The 17,586-nt window shown below is 45.4% G+C and overlaps 1 protein-coding gene across 1 annotated transcript in view; it reads left to right on the top strand.

Moving 5' to 3' along the window:
- Window positions 1-17,586, top strand: part of MTOR (mechanistic target of rapamycin kinase) — a 118,314-nt gene that overhangs the window by 12,780 nt on the left and 87,948 nt on the right. The window contains exons 9-20 of the mRNA XM_066375064.1: window positions 947-1,133; window positions 2,460-2,588; window positions 3,318-3,562; window positions 4,947-5,162; window positions 5,484-5,689; window positions 8,431-8,553; window positions 9,205-9,294; window positions 9,418-9,510; window positions 10,192-10,326; window positions 10,564-10,693; window positions 12,038-12,288; window positions 16,689-16,775. Coding sequence (XP_066231161.1) covers window positions 947-1,133; window positions 2,460-2,588; window positions 3,318-3,562; window positions 4,947-5,162; window positions 5,484-5,689; window positions 8,431-8,553; window positions 9,205-9,294; window positions 9,418-9,510; window positions 10,192-10,326; window positions 10,564-10,693; window positions 12,038-12,288; window positions 16,689-16,775 — 1,892 coding nt within the window. The remainder of the gene's footprint in view (window positions 1-946; window positions 1,134-2,459; window positions 2,589-3,317; window positions 3,563-4,946; window positions 5,163-5,483; window positions 5,690-8,430; window positions 8,554-9,204; window positions 9,295-9,417; window positions 9,511-10,191; window positions 10,327-10,563; window positions 10,694-12,037; window positions 12,289-16,688; window positions 16,776-17,586) is intronic.

Raw genomic sequence — 17,586 nt, 5'->3', positions numbered from 1 at the left:
CTATTGAGGCACTCTGGATTTAGAGTTTGTGTCACCTTGGTCTTGTTTTCAAGTCCTGCATGCTTTAATAACACTTAACCGCAAGAGCTATGGAGGAGACGTTTCTTGTTAGAATGAGTGCAGTGACGTGTATGTGCCGCTTGGGAGTCTGGCTCACTGTCTCCTCACTGGTGCGGCAGCCCTTGACACCCCTGACATCTAATTGACGTGTGGTCTTTTCCTCTCTGCTGTTGTTATGTGCTTCTGGTGCACAGACTAGGGGCCAGGAAGATGGAAGAGAAGAAATATAAGAAGGGCCAAGAATCAAGAAATTCCAGAGTTCGGAGGAGTAATAACACTTTAGCTTAAATTGCCCAGGAATTGCCTACCCATGCACATTGGCTTATGTAAACTTAATGAAAATACACGTGTGGCTTTCCAAATTACAGCCTGAATCTTGTTCCATTAACTATAACGATAACAGGCCTCTCTAGGTAATAGCAGTGAGTTCTAGGCCTAAGTTGAATGCAGTGGCCTGTTTATTGCAGGCAGTACTTAATATTTCTTTAAATTTCAGTGTAATATGAAATAGTTTAGGATGGTAATCCTCTCTTTGTTTTTAAACAAGACTTAGTATATATTTGTTAAACAGGAGAATGTAATCTTTTCCTCAAAATATAACACTAATGGAGACAGTTATGTGGTATTGTTTTATTAGACCCCTTAAGTTTCTTTTTTCCTAATTAGAAAAACAAATTTATATTTTAGTATTTCCAAAAATTGTATCTTAAGAGTGATTATTAAGCATAAATCTTTCATTTGTACATCCTCTAAATTCCCCTTAACATCTTTCCAACAGATTTTTTTAGTTTCTTCTTAAATCATAAGCGTTCTATAGAAACTCTGGCCTTAGATCTCTAGACCAGCCTTGACCCTGAGCCATCCACTTTGTCTTTTGTGTGCTCAGATACCCAGTACCTCCAGGATACCATGAACCATGTCCTCAGCTGTGTCAAGAAGGAGAAGGAACGCACAGCAGCCTTCCAAGCTCTTGGGTTGCTTTCCGTGGCTGTGAGATCTGAGTTTAAGGTCTACTTGCCTCGTGTGCTGGACATCATCCGAGCGGCCCTGCCCCCAAAGGACTTCGCCCATAAGTAAGCATCTCTTATGGTGTCGTCTCCTGCCCCATTTGGTTGGAGAGGAAGGATGCTCCATCCATGTCCATGGAGCTTAAGCGCATTCTCTGCCTCATTAGCCTCCATGTTATTATAGCAAATCATATAAAAGACAGCCTTTCTTCAGTTGAGCTCCAAGCTTTTCCAAATGAAATGACATTGGTGTAAATAGTTTGGGTTGGTTGAATACCCTGTGAGCCTATTAGATGCCAGCAATGTTTTTAATATTATTATATACTGGGAAGCACCTACTTTTATTCTCTTCTCTGGCTTTCAAAGGTCTGAATTTGATGTAAGACCTAAAGAGAGGACTCTTGGACTGGAACTTAGGGGACCTAATGGTCAACTTTTTGCTTATCACTGAAGTTGGATTCATTTTTTCACCTCTTGAAACTTCTCAATGAATAAAGCATGAAAACAACCGTAAGCACCTGCAAGATGGAGAGGCAGGGTGTCTTCTCTAGGTCTGGGGGGTCAGTGTTCATTTGAATTATTTCTTTTTTTTTTTTTTTACAGAGATAGAGAAAGTCAGAAAGAGGGATAGATAGGCAGGAACGGAGAGAGATGAGAAGCATCAATCATTAGTTTTTTTTCATTGCGCGTTGTAACACCTTAGTTGTTCATTGATTGCTTTCTCATATGTGCCTTGACTGCAGGCCTTCAGCAGACCTAGTAACCCTTTGCTGGAGCCAGCGACCTTGAGTTCAAGCTGGTGGGCTTTTTGCTCAAACCAGATGAGCCGGCGCTCAAACTGGTGACCTTGGGGTCTCGAACCTGGGTCCTCTGCATCCCAGTCTGACACTCTATCCACTGCGCCACAGCCTGGTCAGGCTTGAATTATTTCTTTATATTTTCCTGTTTTAGTAGCAAGAATTTTTCTGGTGAATTAATAAGCCTTACCCATTCTGAAGCCCAGCATTCTCGTCATAGGGAGAATTTCTTTCCATATGGTGGCTGTGCCCTGCACTCTGGTCCCTAATGTACACATTGTTCAGTTTGCTTCCTAAATAGGTACTTTGGCCATTGCAGCACTGCTCATATAGTGCCTTTTGTGTGACTTGGAGAAAGGGGCCCCTTCCTCAAGACACTTTACTGCCATCTGCTGGATTGTTGTTTTAACTGCTATATACAGATCTACAGTGATTGGTGTGATGGGCCCCCTAGAATTGTGTCGTAGATAACCTGCACATGCACAGGTGGTGGCCCTACCTGGGCAACCAGCCCTCCTTGTCCCAAGGCAATTTTGAGGTAGGGCATCACAGAATGTTGTTATATCTAAACTAGCCCCTCTTTGGTTCTCTGCAGGAGACAGAAGGCAATGCAGGTGGATGCCACAGTGTTCACCTGCATCAGCATGCTGGCTCGAGCAATGGGACCAGGCATCCAGCAGGATATCAAGGAGCTGCTGGAGCCTATGCTGGCAGTGGGACTGAGGTGGGTGTCGGAAAGCTCAGCTTCCGGGCCCGGTCGTATGCGGCGTGAGCCATAGTGTTGGGACTGGGTTGAAAGGGCGAGGCATGGTAGTTTGGATATTAAATTGGAGAGATGGGGTAGCTCTCACTAAACATAGGCTTGTTTCGAATCCTGGTTTCATTACTGGCTAGCTGTGTGATCTTGACTAAGTTACTTTACTTCTCTGAGCCTCGGTGTTCTTGCCTGAAAAGTGGGTACAATATAATTCCTATTGTCGAGGGTGGTTGTGGGGATTAAGTGAAAGAATTCATGAAATAGCCACTTTTTGCATATAACACTCTTAGCCTTGCATATAACAAGTATTCTATTAATGTTTGCAGCTATTGTTTATATGTTTACTGGGAAAGTTGCTGAAGCTCTCCACACTTTAGTTCTCTTCATCTATAAAGTAAGGATGATGGTCTCAATCTGCCTCTCAGTTGTTTGCTGAGACTTGGTCTTCTACATTGACTAAGTTATATTAAGCAGGTTCTCCCATGGTGAAAACCGGAAGCTCATTGTTTTGAAATCTTGGTGAGGCCAAGAGAGTGGAAGACATTATTCTGTTTTATAGTATCCTTTCTACTTTAAAGACCAAGCAGTGATCGGGCCTGATCCCCTTGCTGGATAAGGAGGATTGTGTCTTCTTGGGGACAGGCTGAATGTCATGTACTCAGCCCTATGTATGACTGGTGTCCTCCCCTCACTCAGCCCCGCCCTCACAGCTGTGCTCTACGACCTGAGCCGTCAGATTCCACAGCTGAAGAAGGACATCCAGGATGGGCTACTGAAGATGCTGTCCTTGGTCCTTATGCACAAGCCCCTCCGGCACCCAGGCATGCCCAAGGGCCTGGCCCATCAGCTGGCCTCACCTGGCCTCACAACACTCCCTGAGGCCAGTGATGTGGGCAGCATTACTCTTGCCCTCCGAACTCTTGGCAGCTTTGAATTCGAAGGTAAGAAATTGCAGTGACTCTTGCAAAGACAGTGAGTGATGCTGAGAACCTCGAGAAAGGAATGAGGGTGCTTCGAGTTCCCGGATCTTGCTAAGGGCCCTGGAGACAGGGTAGCTGGCTCTGCAGCAGCTCACCCTTCCTAGATTCTTTCAGAATGTTGCTAATTCCTACTGCTTCTTTCTTTGTCCCTTATTGAGTTTTAGGGTAGATGGTGTTCAGGAAAACTATGCATTAATCAAAGGAACTAATGCTTTAGTCCAAGGAACTAAAGTCAGAGATGGAGCCCTTCAGTTTTCCCACCTCTGTGTGGCTGAGATGGTATTTAATGCTTTAACATGTGTGAGCAGGGGCTTTTGGCTGTTTGTATTCCCATGGCTGTGTGATTTCTAAGAGTGCTGTACTATGTAGTTCAGTTTGGAATTCCAAACTGCAAAATAAACCCCCGTTAATTCCCTAGAGAGATCTAGTTCAGAAGAGAAAAATCAATACTTTTGTGAAATTTAAGATCCTGTAGGTGGTGTTAGTCAAGTCTAGAGGGAAACCATCAAGCACGGAAAGCCCGAACACGCCGTCTGGATACAGGCGGCCGTCTGTGTTTTCCCTGTTGCAGTTCCTTCACTTAGGTTGGTTGACATCCAGGACAATTTATTTGTGATAAATAGAAAGTAGCTATATTTAAACCCAGCCTACATCAGACTCTCAGTTATTTAAATCCGGAACTAAAATAGACAAGATAAATTTGATCAAGAATTGTTCTAGCCTGACCAGGCGGTGGTGCAATAGATAGAGCATCGGACTGGGACACGGGAGACCCAGGTTTGAGACCCCGAGGTCGCCACCTTGAGCACGGGCTCATCTGGTTTGAGCAAGGCTCACCAGCTTGGACCCAAGGTCGCCGGCTTAAGCAAGGGGTCACTCACTCTGCTGTAGTCCCCCCCCCCATCAAGGCACATATGGGAAAGCAATCAATGAACAACTAAGGTGTCGCAATGAAGAACTGATGCTTCTCATCTCCCTTCCTGTCTGTCTGTCCCTATCTGTCCCTCTCTCTGACTCTGTCTCTGTCACAAAAAAAGGGGGGGGGGTTCTATTCTCTAGGACTTGGATCAGACTGAAACAAAATTGTTTATTCTTTGAAGAGAATAAAGGGAGGATTGGGACGGGCGAGGTGCCTTTCTGTCTCCCAGCTCTTCCGCCTTCCTCTTGCCTTTCTAATGACTGGAAGCTCATGTGTTAGGAAGAGTTCTGGGTCAGTATCTTGGTGATCAGTATCTTGTTGAAAATGGAGTTAGTAGCCATAAAATGGAAAAGGCAGTTAGCAAGTTGCAGGCCTACTTTCTGAAGCAGCAGTGACGGCTCTGTTTTCTCTCTGCTTTGTACCCAGGACACTCTCTGACCCAGTTTGTGCGCCACTGTGCGGACCATTTCCTGAACAGTGAGCACAAGGAGATCCGCATGGAAGCCGCCCGCACCTGCTCCCGCCTGCTCACGCCCTCTGTCCACCTCATCAGCGGCCATGCTCACGTGGTTAGCCAGACTGCGGTGCAGGTGGTGGCGGACGTGCTCAGCAAGCTGCTCGTGGTTGGGATAACCGATCCCGGTAAAGTTCATTAGACGGAAGCCATCTAGGGATGTGTCAGGTTTGGGGCAGGTTCACTGCATGGCCTCTAGATACCTTCAGCCTCAACAAGTTGACGTTCAGCTCCCTCTCTGCCAAGGTGTTAGACTCGGCTGTTTCAGCCTATTGTTTGTAAAATAATGTGTCTTTGATTCTGTAGTATCTGTTCCTGCGAGCAGAACACAGACCGACGGTAAATGAGAGAAAGGTGTCGGGAACCCTCTCACTGGGCCGATGCAGTGGAGGGACAGGGCTGGCAGGAGAGCCCTGAAGCACTGTGCAAACGCTCAACTGTTCTTGCAGACCCGGACATTCGCTACTGCGTCCTGGCATCCCTGGACGAGCGCTTTGACGCACACCTGGCCCAGGCCGAGAATTTGCAGGCCCTGTTTGTGGCCCTGAATGACCAGGTGTTTGAGATCCGGGAGCTGGCCATCTGCACCGTGGGCCGACTCAGCAGCATGAACCCAGCCTTCGTCATGCCTTTCCTGCGCAAGATGCTCATCCAGGTCAGGATGCGGCAGTCACACCTGGGGCGGACCTTCCTGAGGACAGCTGTATGGGGAAGGGTGGAAGATGAGGGAGGGGAAGAAAGATTGAGACACCTGGTAAAGGCCCCATTTGGCTCTGAGAGTCCACATGTTTACCCAGCTTTGTCATTGAGATTCTAGTGTTTGTCACCTCATAAGCCTCTTATCAGTGTGACCCCAGGGTGCCTCTCAGTGCTGCTCTAACTTCTTGTGCAGCTCTTTGTTCTTCTCCTTGCTTTTCACTGTGGGTGGTCTTCCCAGTGCCTCTAACCTTCCAGGCTCCTGCTTTTTTTGCTGATGCCAGGTCGAGCACAGAGCCAAGTACACATTCCAGCATTGTTTCTCATAGTTACTGCCCCTGCTCTGTGGTCCCGGGTTTTTCTTCTTCAGTAATGTAACTAAGCTGCTTGGACTAGGGTATGTTCAGATTGACATTGCTGGTCGAGCCATTAGGATTTTCAGTTCCTGCTGAAACCTGTCTTTACCTACCCAAGTAAGTCCTCTGGACTCCTTGTGAGTGACACGTGGTCTAGTCCTTCCTGCCTCAGGTTATTTCCATCACCTTTTCTGGGTCTCGGTGTGGCTCGCCGTTGTTTCCTGCCCCCCCCCCCCCACTCCTACTCTGTCCCCTCACCCGTTGCTTTCTGACTCTCCCCCATGGTTTCTTAGGAATTAAACACTTTTCATATGAACTTAAATATAGGAAGTCATTAATATATGTATGTAATTTTTACCCTAGAAAAATGTCACTTATTCACCATCTGCCATAATTAAAGTAACTATAAATTATATCATCACTCAACAAGTTAGAAGATTGTACTTATAGTGACTTTTTTTTGTTTGTTTTTTTTTACAGAAACAGAGAGAGAGTCAGAGAGAGGGACAGACAGGGACAGACAGGAACGGAAAGAGATGAGAAGCATCAATCATCAGTTTTTCGTTGCGACACCTTAGTTGTTCATTGATTGCTTTCTCATATGTGCCCTGACCGTGGGCCTTCAGCAGACTGAGTAACCCCTTGCTCGAGCCAGCGACCTTGGGTCCAAGCTGGTGAGCTTTGCTCAAACCAGATGAGCCCGCGCTCAAGCTGGCGACCTCGGGGTCTCGAACCTGGGTCCTCCGCATCCCAGTCCGACACTCTATCCACTGCTACTCTATCCTCATCATGCGGTGCTTCTATTTTGAGCCTACTAGTTTGTTTATCTCTTTAACTGCTGGCCTGTGTTAGGAATGCCTATTGTTTTGTCTTTAAAATACCTGATGTCTGGGGAAGGAAAAGAAATCAGTGTTGAGCCTGCCAGTTCAAATCACGCTAAGTAAGCTTGATGCAGAAACACCTCCTAGTCCTAGAGAGAATGTCAGTGTGTTAATTCTGTTAACAGATCTTCTGAGCACCTCCTACTTTCTGGGCGTGCCGGGTGCCAGGAGCATAAAGTCAGGAACAAGCCAGGCGGCCGTGTCCTCTGAACTTTCCGTGAGCCACCAGGCTGGCTCACTTGGCTTACACTGGAGAACTGGGGGCACCACTGAGTGAATGAACATACTGTGGACTGAACTGAGCCTCTGAAACTCCAAAGCTTAAAATAATTTTTCTTGTTTTTAAACTTTGATGAGAATTTTCCCAAGCTGAATGGTACAGTTTCATGCCTCGATAAAGGACATTACCTAAGTGTCCTTTGGCCTTTTCTTGCTGTCTTGATCATCGAGGTGGGTGTTGGGTATTGTCATTAGGGTGCAGTAACGGCACTGTCTGGCTCTGGAAGTGAATTTGGGGTACCCTGATTTGGCCCTGTGCTGCCCCAGAGAGCCTGCCCTCCGCTCTGGTACCCAGCTCCTCCCCGCCCTCCATCTCTCCGTGCTGTTAGGGTCTGTTCTCCCTCGTCTCTCACTGCTGTCTGCTGTGACGGGAACAACAGCCCGCTAAGGGGATCCAGAAAGTCAGGGTTCTTAAGTCAGTGGCCTAAGACAAAATATAATATTAAACTATAGGCTCCTCCTCTGGGTAGTAGAGTTAAAGTAAGCTTTGTTTCTCACTTTTTTCACTGATCAGAGGTTTCCTCTGGCAACTTCAACCCTTCAGAAGTTTGTAATATGTTCTTAATGTCTGTCTCACCAGGAGGATAATGTGGAATTTTGCTAGTGTTGTAGGATGTCAGAACAAACATGTTTATCTCTGTTCATTAAGGTCCAGGGGGTGCTATTGATATGACCCCCACCTGTTTGGGTTTACTTATGTGTACCTGAAACCTGCATTGAGTATCAGTAATTCTTTCAACATCACAGCTGTTCTGACTGTTCTTGGCTTCCATTGTCATTATTTATAGGCGCTTTTAGTGATTTGCTATTGGGACAAAGATTTTTCCGGCAGAGGGCCCTTCTTTCATTCCTGGTTTCTGCAGAATGCGGCACACAGCTGCCCCTGTTGGCTTTCTCAGTCTGTGACTGTGGTGCTATTAAAAGCTATGCTTCAGAAAGGACTGAAGGACCTTGGGGAGCTGTGACAGGGAGAAGGGGCTGGTTTCAAATATGTTTTCTCCCAGTCTCTGCTGTACGCAAGACTCTGAATGAACTGCAGATAAGTCCTTTGCTTATAGAGCATCAGACAGCCACCTGATCTGCAGTGGAGTTCTGGCCCCTTCTGGTTCCTGTCCACGCTCTCACTTTGACATACAGGTCCTCTCTAGAATTTCCTCTGCCATACTGAGCCCTTCCTCCTGCAGATTCTGACCGAGCTGGAGCACAGTGGGGTCGGAAGGATCAAAGAGCAGAGCGCCCGCATGCTGGGCCACCTGGTCTCCAATGCGCCCCGGCTCATCCGCCCCTACATGGAGCCTATTCTCAAGGTACCTCACAGCAGGCAGAGACTGGCACTTGCTCGGGGTCGTCTTATATCAGCTGGTTCGGGGCGGTGGTAGTGTTTCAGTGCTCACTGGTATGCTGAGCAAAGCGAACGGTTTCTTTGGTTCCAAGGACAAAGGCCACATCAAGCACCTCAGTTAAAGAATACCAAGAATCTCACCAGTTGCAGCAAAGGGCTCTCCTTATAAGAGAGAAGATATGCTTCAAGTACATCATTAGACGTGTGCTTGGAAAGAGATGGCTTGCAGCATAAAACAACTCCCCCCATATGAAGAAAAACTGAGCTTTAAAATCTGAAATAAGCTTCAAATTTGAATGTGGTAGAGTTGTGAGGTATTTTATACCTTATATGAACGAATCTGGGCAAATGATGACGCCGATATATTTAGAGGAGGCATGGGAAATGTTTTTAAATCATGGCAGTTCCCAGCTCTGTCATGTGTCAGACTTGTGTGCAATATGGAGAAAAGTTTGAGAATCCACATTTCAGAGTATTCTTGGATTCATAAAAGCTAGAAGTAATTTATCGATGACTGATAAATTACTTGGTCTCTTGGGTAAATTTTGCTTTTGTAGAAGAAAGGTTTCTCATAGACTCTAACCTGCATCTGTTTCCTCATACCTTCTTTTCATAGGCCTTAATTTTGAAACTGAAAGACCCAGACCCGGATCCAAACCCAGGTGTGATTAATAATGTCTTAGCTACGATTGGAGAGTTGGCTCAGGTGAGGAGGCAACAGCTTTTTTCATAGGATGGAAAGAATACTATTTAACCTCTGAGGATGGCAAAATACTTCTTAATGCAATAATTTCTAATCTGCCCTACCACCCTCTTTTTTATTTTGTAGGTTAGTGGCCTAGAAATGAGGAAATGGGTTGATGAGCTTTTTATTATCATCATGGACATGCTCCAGGACTCCTCTCTGCTGGCCAAAAGGCAGGTGAGTACCACTGCCTCCTGCCCGAGCAGGAGAGACTCCAGGAGGCCAGGGGCCTGGTCTGTCTCAGTCACCTCCATGTCCTTAGCCAGTGCCTTGTACATAGTAGGTACTGCAGAATATTTGCTGAATGGGTAAAATGAAGAAAGACTTGGAACCAGAATTAGCTGTCATCCTGACCAGGAGTCACTTTCAGTAAGTGTCATGACCAGTGCCATTTCCTCTAGACAAAAGAAAATACAGGTCATCTGTCAGGGCCCCGGCCCCTAAAGGGAGAGAGAAAGCGTTGGCCTTGGGCTGCAGAGGCCGGCAGAGCTACAGCCCACACCCTCCCCTGGCTCTGACTTCATATTACTCATTAAGGTCATTAGGTGACTAGGCTAAAATTAAGGGCAGTTTTAATTTCCTTTTGAGTTAGATTTCTCCTGTTAATTGGTCAGGATATGGAAGATTCTGTATTTCTTTTGAGAAAGGTGGGACTGTTCTTTATTTTTTGATTCAGTGATTGTTGTAGTGGTTTATAGCCTTGTTTTTATGTCCCAACTCTCAGGATTTCTGTTCATGCTTAGTGTCTGTACCGGAAATTCTTTTGTGGTAATAACCTCTAACACCTCATTACAACCAAGAGTACAAACTTTTCTCTCTTACTGGCTCAACTCACGATGTGGTATTTTGTCTCTCTAGGTGGCCCTGTGGACCCTGGGGCAGTTGGTGGCCAGCACTGGCTATGTGGTGGAGCCCTACAGAAAGTACCCCACTTTGCTGGAGGTGCTGCTGAACTTCCTGAAGACGGAGCAGAACCAGGGCACACGGAGAGAGGTGGGGAACGTGGCACCCCGGGTCTTTAAAGATTTTGCAGGGATGATCGAGAGAAGACACAGGGTTTGTGGCACTGACATGCCCTAACAGTATTTATTAGACTTCCTGTCACTCTCCATTTCGTTCATGTAGTTGGTCATGGGTATGAACTGGGTATTATGGAACATGAGGACATCCCAGAAAGCTGCTGTCTTCATATGTGATGAATGTTTCCTTTTCCTTCCCCTTCCCCACCAGGCCATTCGGGTGTTAGGGTTGCTGGGGGCCTTGGACCCCTACAAGCACAAAGTGAACATCGGCATGATTGACCAGTCCCGGGATGCTTCTGCCGTCAGTCTGTCAGAGTCCAAGTCAAGCCAGGATTCCTGTAAGTTAAGGGGACCCATGAGAGACTTGCCAAGTGTCTACCGCACAGAGCCTTCACCAGCCGTGTGTAGGAAGAGTCTTGGGCTGGATAACTAGGAAATTATAGCATATCGGCTCACTTTGCAACTGAGTGCAAAGTCCGAAGTTTCCTCTTGAATGGTAGCAGGGAGGCTGCTTCCAGTGTGTCCCGAGTCCTCACGTCTATCCAGGTTCTTTGTCAAGGCTCAGCAGGCTAAGGCCGGCCTCACTTTTTGGGACTGATGAGAGAGATACGAATTATTACCCCGTCACTTCTGTTCACCGCTCATTCTTTGTTAGTGCTTTTCTGGTGTTTTCTATTCCCGCAGCACTCAAGGAGGAAGGGGTAGAATCTACTCTTCCTGTTGAACTGACGGAGAACTCTGAGGCAGGGCTCAGGGGCCTGTAAACAATAGGAGCAGTCAGATTCTGGGCTCCTTTACCCAGCATTGGTCTGGCCTTGGGTCCCCTTTGCCTTTGGACATATTGCCTGAGAGACTGGGTAGGATGTGGGCATGCAGGAGAATTTTCTAAACATAACCCATTGTCCGTCAGGGCAGGCTTCTTTCCAAAAGTGTGAAAGTTCAACAGTGGCTCTCCCGACTATTTTAGTAAAATGTTATTTTCCCATAATAAAATAATTTGTTCCTAAATTCTGTGGATGGGATCACATTGCTTCTGACTTGTTCTTCTGTGTATAGAAAAGTGCACCTGTGACATGATTGTCAGGAGCAGAGGGCCTGTCACGTGATTGTCAAGCAGAGCCCGAGCCACGCCCCTCCAAATGTCCTCCTGCTCGGTGGTGCAGTCACCCAGTCTGACCCTGCTCTCCGCACTGTTGACCGCCCCGCCCAGCCCTTGAGACCCTTTATGTTCAGGTCAGGTAGCTTTGCCACTCACTTGTCTCAGTTGCCTGCAGGGACCAAGCAGCTGCTGAACAGATGTTGGCCTAATTTAATTCCCTTTACTTTTGTTTGGGAGAATAATTATTTTTATAGATGGTTTCAGCTACCAAGTTGTGAATTGTAATGGTAAGAAGCTGAGTTAAACATAGCAATTTAAAGAAAATCCATCATGTACTGTTTCAGGCTTAGTGGTTTAAGTAATAGGAAAGCCAAAAACTGTTTAGTCCTTGATGCTGAGAGCCTGCTCATTGGTTCCTAATATAGCCTGTATTTCCAGCATTGTTGGAACATAGCGGGAGAAAGACCTGCATGCTAATGGTGGTTTGGAGGTTTTTTTATTTGTTGTTAACCAAACTGTGCTCTGCCTGAAGTCAGAGTCCTGTTACCTACAGCTCAGGATTCTCACTGTTGTTCCGTCTTAGCTGACTACAGCACCAGTGAAATGCTGGTCAACATGGGGAACCTTCCATTGGACGAGTTCTACCCCGCCGTGTCCATGGTGGCCCTGATGCGGATCTTCCGAGACCAGTCTCTGTCTCACCATCACACCATGGTGGTGCAGGCCATAACCTTCATCTTCAAGTCTCTGGGGCTCAAGTGCGTGCAGTTCCTGCCCCAGGTCATGCCCACCTTCCTGAATGTCATTCGGGTCTGTGATGGAGCCATCCGGGAAGTAAGTAAAGCCTCCACCCTTGCTCCTTCCTGCTGTTAGCTGCTCCTGTGGGGAGGTCCATCTGGGCCTCTGCTCATACTACCCTCTGCTGGCTGCTGGGCCTGAGGCCTCGCCTCTCCCTTCCCTTTTGAACCTGAGCGGGCAGGTTTCATCAGGGGGACAAATGCCTGCAGGGAAGGACAGCGTTGTCACTCCCAATAATCTAGAGTTCACATAGCATGAACAGTTGGCTGGTGGGATGTCCAACAGTGTGGATTTCAGGCTGCTTCTTTGTTATTAGATTTAAGTCAAACATTTTTAGTAAGAATACTACAGATGATGTTGCATGCTTCTTACTGGATCTAATGTCAGTTTGTCCAATTATTGTTGGCCCTGAGTTTGAGCACATGATTAGTTGGTATCTGTCAGATCTTCCCACTGTACAAATACCATTTTTCCTTAGTCATTGTAATGTGTGGGGTGATTCTTTAAGATTATGTGACTATCCTATTCCCTAGCTACCTGTTACCCAATGAATTTAGCATCTGTTGATGATTCTTGCCTTTGTCACTTACCACACTGGTTGGACTTTCTAGTTCTATCATTCTTTCTACTTTTAATAGCTGGCATTTTTCTATATAGAGGAATTTTCCCCTTTCTTTCCCTCTTTCTCTCTTTTGCTTTTCTTTTTTCTAAGCCACAGAACATGCCTAGTGGTTGTGTGGTTACTGTAGCTATACCACTACCGACACAAGGTGGCTTTAGTGCCTGCTTTGTTAGAACATATTCCACAATGGTCAATCGTTAGAGCACTGTGTTTTAAAAGACACTTGAATTTTTCCTTCTGTGAATATATTTAATTTGATGTACGTTTAGAGGAGGGTAGTATCTTTTTAGAGTATATTTTCTAACTTTGTGCCTGGGTTATAGAAGTACAGTTTATTTTTACTTCATCATTTATTTTATCTAAACAATAAAAATCTATTGGCATGAATTTATTAATACTATTCCTTTATATTTTAATTTCCTGCTAGAGATTTATTAAAGTATTTTTCTATTTCAAAGAGCCAACTTTCGCCTTTGTTGACATTCTCTTTGAATTTTTACTTTCCTCCTATTTTTTTGTGCTTTATAAAAAAATTTTTTTACATTTGAATATTAGCTCATTAGTTGTCAGTCTTTCTTTTGGTCTAATATAGTCTATAAAGGCTATAAATTTAATTCCCAAGAGTTACTTAGCTGCATTTAAAAGTTTAGTGAAATGAAATTTACACACCATAAAATTCACCTTTCTTATATGTAAATTCATTGATTTGTAGTGTATTCACAGAATTGTGCAGCTATCACTACAATCAAATTTTAGAAAATTTCCATCACCCCAGAAAGAAACCTCCTGCTCATCTGCAGTCAATTTCCATTCCTACCCCAACCTTTTACCCACTTTCTGTCTCTATAGATTTGCCTTTTTTGGGCATTTCATAGAATTAGAATCATATGTGTTTTTTTTGCATGTCTAGTTTCTTTCACTTAGAGTAATACTTTTGAGGTTTCTCCATTTTGTAATATGAATCAGTAGTTCATTCTCTTTTCATTGCTGACTAAAAATATATTTTTACTCTTGTTCAGAAATAAGTATTTTCTAACTTTTGTTGTGATTATTTCTTTCACCATTGAAAGAAGTGGATATATTGATTTGTTAAACTTATAGGATTTTTAACTTATTTTTTGGTATCTTTATTATTATTTTTTTAAGTGAGGAGGGGAGATAGAGAGGCAGACTCCCACATGTACCCTTACTGGAATCCAACTGGCAACCCCAGTCAGGGGCCGATGCTTGAATCAGCCAAGCTATCCTCAGTGCCTGGGGCTGACACTTGAACCAGTCGAGCCACTGGCTGTGGGAGGGAAAGAGAGAGAGAGAGATGTGGGAGGGGAAGAGAAGCAGATGGCCGCTTCTCAACGTGTGCCCTGACTAGGGATTGAACCTGGGATATCTGCACGCCAGGCTGATGCTCTTATCCACTGAGCCAGCCAGCCAGGGATAACTATATATATATAGTTATTTCTAAAGTTATCCTAGGTTTTTTCAAATATGCCTATAATCTGTTTGTGGTATCCTGTTTCTTACCACTTTTATTTTCACTTATTTCTTTAAGCATTTAAACAAGTGTATGTTTTATCCAGTAGTTCTAATGTATAGAAAATCCTTGATAGACCTAATTCTGGTGTTTATTATTTCTACTGAGTCACGTGTGCATTGGTCCACCCTGTGTGTATTATAATGTTGGATCATGTATTATATTTGGCTGGGCTTTCCTTGGAACAATATTAGGAAGTCTGCTCTGGGTTTTACACTTTCTTCTGCAGGTGGTCCAGGAGAACTTTAATTTCTTGGCTTAGAGTTTCTCAGGCCACAGAGATAGTTAACGCCCTAAGCCCATATGAGAGTGGCCTGAATTGACAAACTTGTGGGGAAGACATTTTTCTACCTGGACCTCACAGCAAGGCTGACACATTCCTTTGTCTCCTTTTGCCATTGGACCAATTGGGAGCACCTACAGGCAGGGATTCACCATTGCTCTTATTAAGTAGCCTTTGAAGGTCCAGTTTTATGTGAAAAGTTTCCATCCCAATCCAATAACAATGTTTTTTATCTTTTATGAATTACTTTTAGGCTCTTCATTGTAGGGGGATGTGGGAGGAGATCTAATCCATCAGGAACAAAACTATGTTCTTTTAAAACACTAATGTTCAGGAAAAAAAAGAATACTAGTGTTCAGAGGGATAAAGAGAAAAAAACTTGTGAAAGAAACTAAGGGAGAAGAAGGAGGTGGTCGCCTACCTGGGCTCCTTACCTGTGAATGAGGCACTTGCGTGTTGCCTGTGGCCCCCTTCTATCAGCCGCCAGAGAGCCTTTCCCATTGACACCTCGTAGGAAGTTACAGGAGGATCAGGAGACTTGATCCTTTCTGTCTCATGGCTTTCCCTGACCTCCCCGCCATCCCCACTGCCCTGTTGATCCTCCTGGGTAGATGTACCTTCTTGCAGGTTTTGCATAACAAAAAAGCACCTGAAGAACCTGAGACTTAGAGTCTCATTGATCCCTGTAGTGTACTGTCATAGGGACCGTTTCACAAAAACTGTCAGCAGGGATTCTGCGAGGACGGGTCCAGGGCATAGGTAGGAATGGCTTTACCAGTCGAACCTGTGTCATGCGGTGACCAGGTTCTAACCACCTTAGACTCCAATGGCGTCCCTGTCATTAGAGAATTAGTCCACACTTGCTTTGAGCACAGTGCTGTATGGGCTGTCCATGTCACCACTTCAGGTAATGAGTTCTGTAAGTTTGTTACTATTTTAAGCAGGTTTCAGGTGCGTAAGAGTGGAAATACTAGCAAGCGGCAGCTCTCTGGAGGACGCCTGCCCCCGCCCCGCCCCCACCCCGCCCCCAGGCGTGCTTTCCCCGCCTCTCTCTCTCCCCTGAGCTCCAAGGGCCCTTCTTTTGCCTCTGTAACTTGTTTCCTGAGCTAGTGTCTTTTGCTGCTCACTTCTATCTCTGTGACTTTCTAAATAAACTTTTTCTTATAGTTTGGAAAAAAAGAAGTGAATATGTTTATGTTCATCTCTAAATTATACTTGTTAATGGAGGACAGCAAAGGCATAGAGGGCCATTTAGAATGTGATTTGCTACTTACTATTGACATGTGAATATCATAACAATATAAAAACTGCACCCTGAAGACCTCTTTAGCCTGGAAAGTCCTTGGGGCGTCTTTCCCCGAGGCCCTCCGTACTCCCAGCTGTTTGGTGGATGGCATCTTTTCCTGCAGGTACCAGGAGCAACCTAAATAGACTCCTTATCCCACTCCTTTCCCAATCTGCTTGCTGTTTGGGGTCATAATTTCTTAGAGACAGTTAACTAATTAATTAAGACCTAATTAATTGAGGTTATTACTCTCAATGAACTAAAGTGCCCATAATTGTTGTCTTTGATATAGGAAGTAAGCGGTAGCAAATTAGAACTGAATAAACAAAATGTACATTTACAGTTGATTGAAGTTTTATGTTCATTTTTAAATTTAGTGACTCAGAATGATAGCTGACGTTGGTTGAGCACTTAGCAGTGTTCATGTCCCTGTTCTAGTGCTTTCCAGGTATTATCCCATTGAACCCTTGCAACAAGCCTATGAGACAGATACTGTTATCTCCATTTTTCCACTGAAGAGGTCGGGTGCAGGGAGGAGAAATGCAGTTCACAGAGCTAACATACCAGAATGGCTCCCAAATAGCCCGGCCCCAGAGCCCCTGCCAGGTGGAAACTGATTCCACCGTGGTCTTTATTCATTCGCGCGGACTTAGGGTGAACCTCGGAGTTCTGCGTCCTTCCTAGTGCCAGCTTTCTGACCTCTCCTTCGTTTCAGTTTCTGTTCCAGCAGCTGGGGATGTTGGTGTCCTTTGTGAAGAGCCACATCAGACCCTACATGGATGAAATAGTCACCCTCATGAGAGTGAGTAGAAACAAATGCTTGGGTCTGTTCATCAGTGTTTGGGTCAGGGACTATTCAGAAGCAGGTTTGGATAACATAGACATTTTTTCACGGGTCGCAGTGGAACTCTTTACAACCCTATTGCACAGTGGAGGAAGGCGTCCCACTGGTCGTGAAAGAGGGTGGCGGGCAGTTGCTGAGGCTCCCAGGTATGAGAGAGCAGGTCTGGGGACAGGAGGAGTCCTGACGTAGTTGTTCTGCCAGAGATAGGTTCTTGAGCCCTTTGCCTCATGCACAACAAAGCAATTTCACTTGAATAGCACAATAGTTCTTTGCTATTCCCACGAAAACCCTCTTTCTAACTGCCCATAAAGCCGTGGCCTGGAGAGCACTGGGGATTTGGGCTTTCCTGGAACTGTTGAATACAGTGGCTTCTGGCAGGCACTGAGAAAGAAGTGACACTTCACCCTTCTTCTGTTGCCACCGTCAGAAGACTAAATGTCGTGTCTGAGAGCAGCGATGTGTGAGGAAAGGCTCGTGTCCCACGTTTCATAGCACACGTTAAGCAGGTGCAGAGGACTCCTCATTGACAAGCAGTTTTTGTTTGGGGGGGGAGGGAGACCTGCTCCCTTCTGGTCTGTATAATTTAGATGACTCTGTTGGGAAGGTTGCTTTGCTGAGATGGCTGTGTCCTCAAAGATTTAGAAGACAATTTTTCCAGTGACTTCTGTCCTTCTACACCAGACCTTTGTAGTTAGCTTGGAAGAGGCAGCAGGACTAAAATCAAAGTGGCTGGCTTCAAAAGTGGAACTTCCCCGAAACTGGGTCTCAG

The sequence above is a fragment of the Saccopteryx leptura genome, chromosome 3 (genome assembly GCF_036850995.1).
Source record: "Saccopteryx leptura isolate mSacLep1 chromosome 3, mSacLep1_pri_phased_curated, whole genome shotgun sequence".
Lineage (NCBI taxonomy): Eukaryota > Metazoa > Chordata > Mammalia > Chiroptera > Emballonuridae > Saccopteryx > Saccopteryx leptura.
The sequence above is the reverse complement of the archived record's forward strand: the minus strand, read 5'-3'. Positions and strand labels throughout refer to the sequence as shown.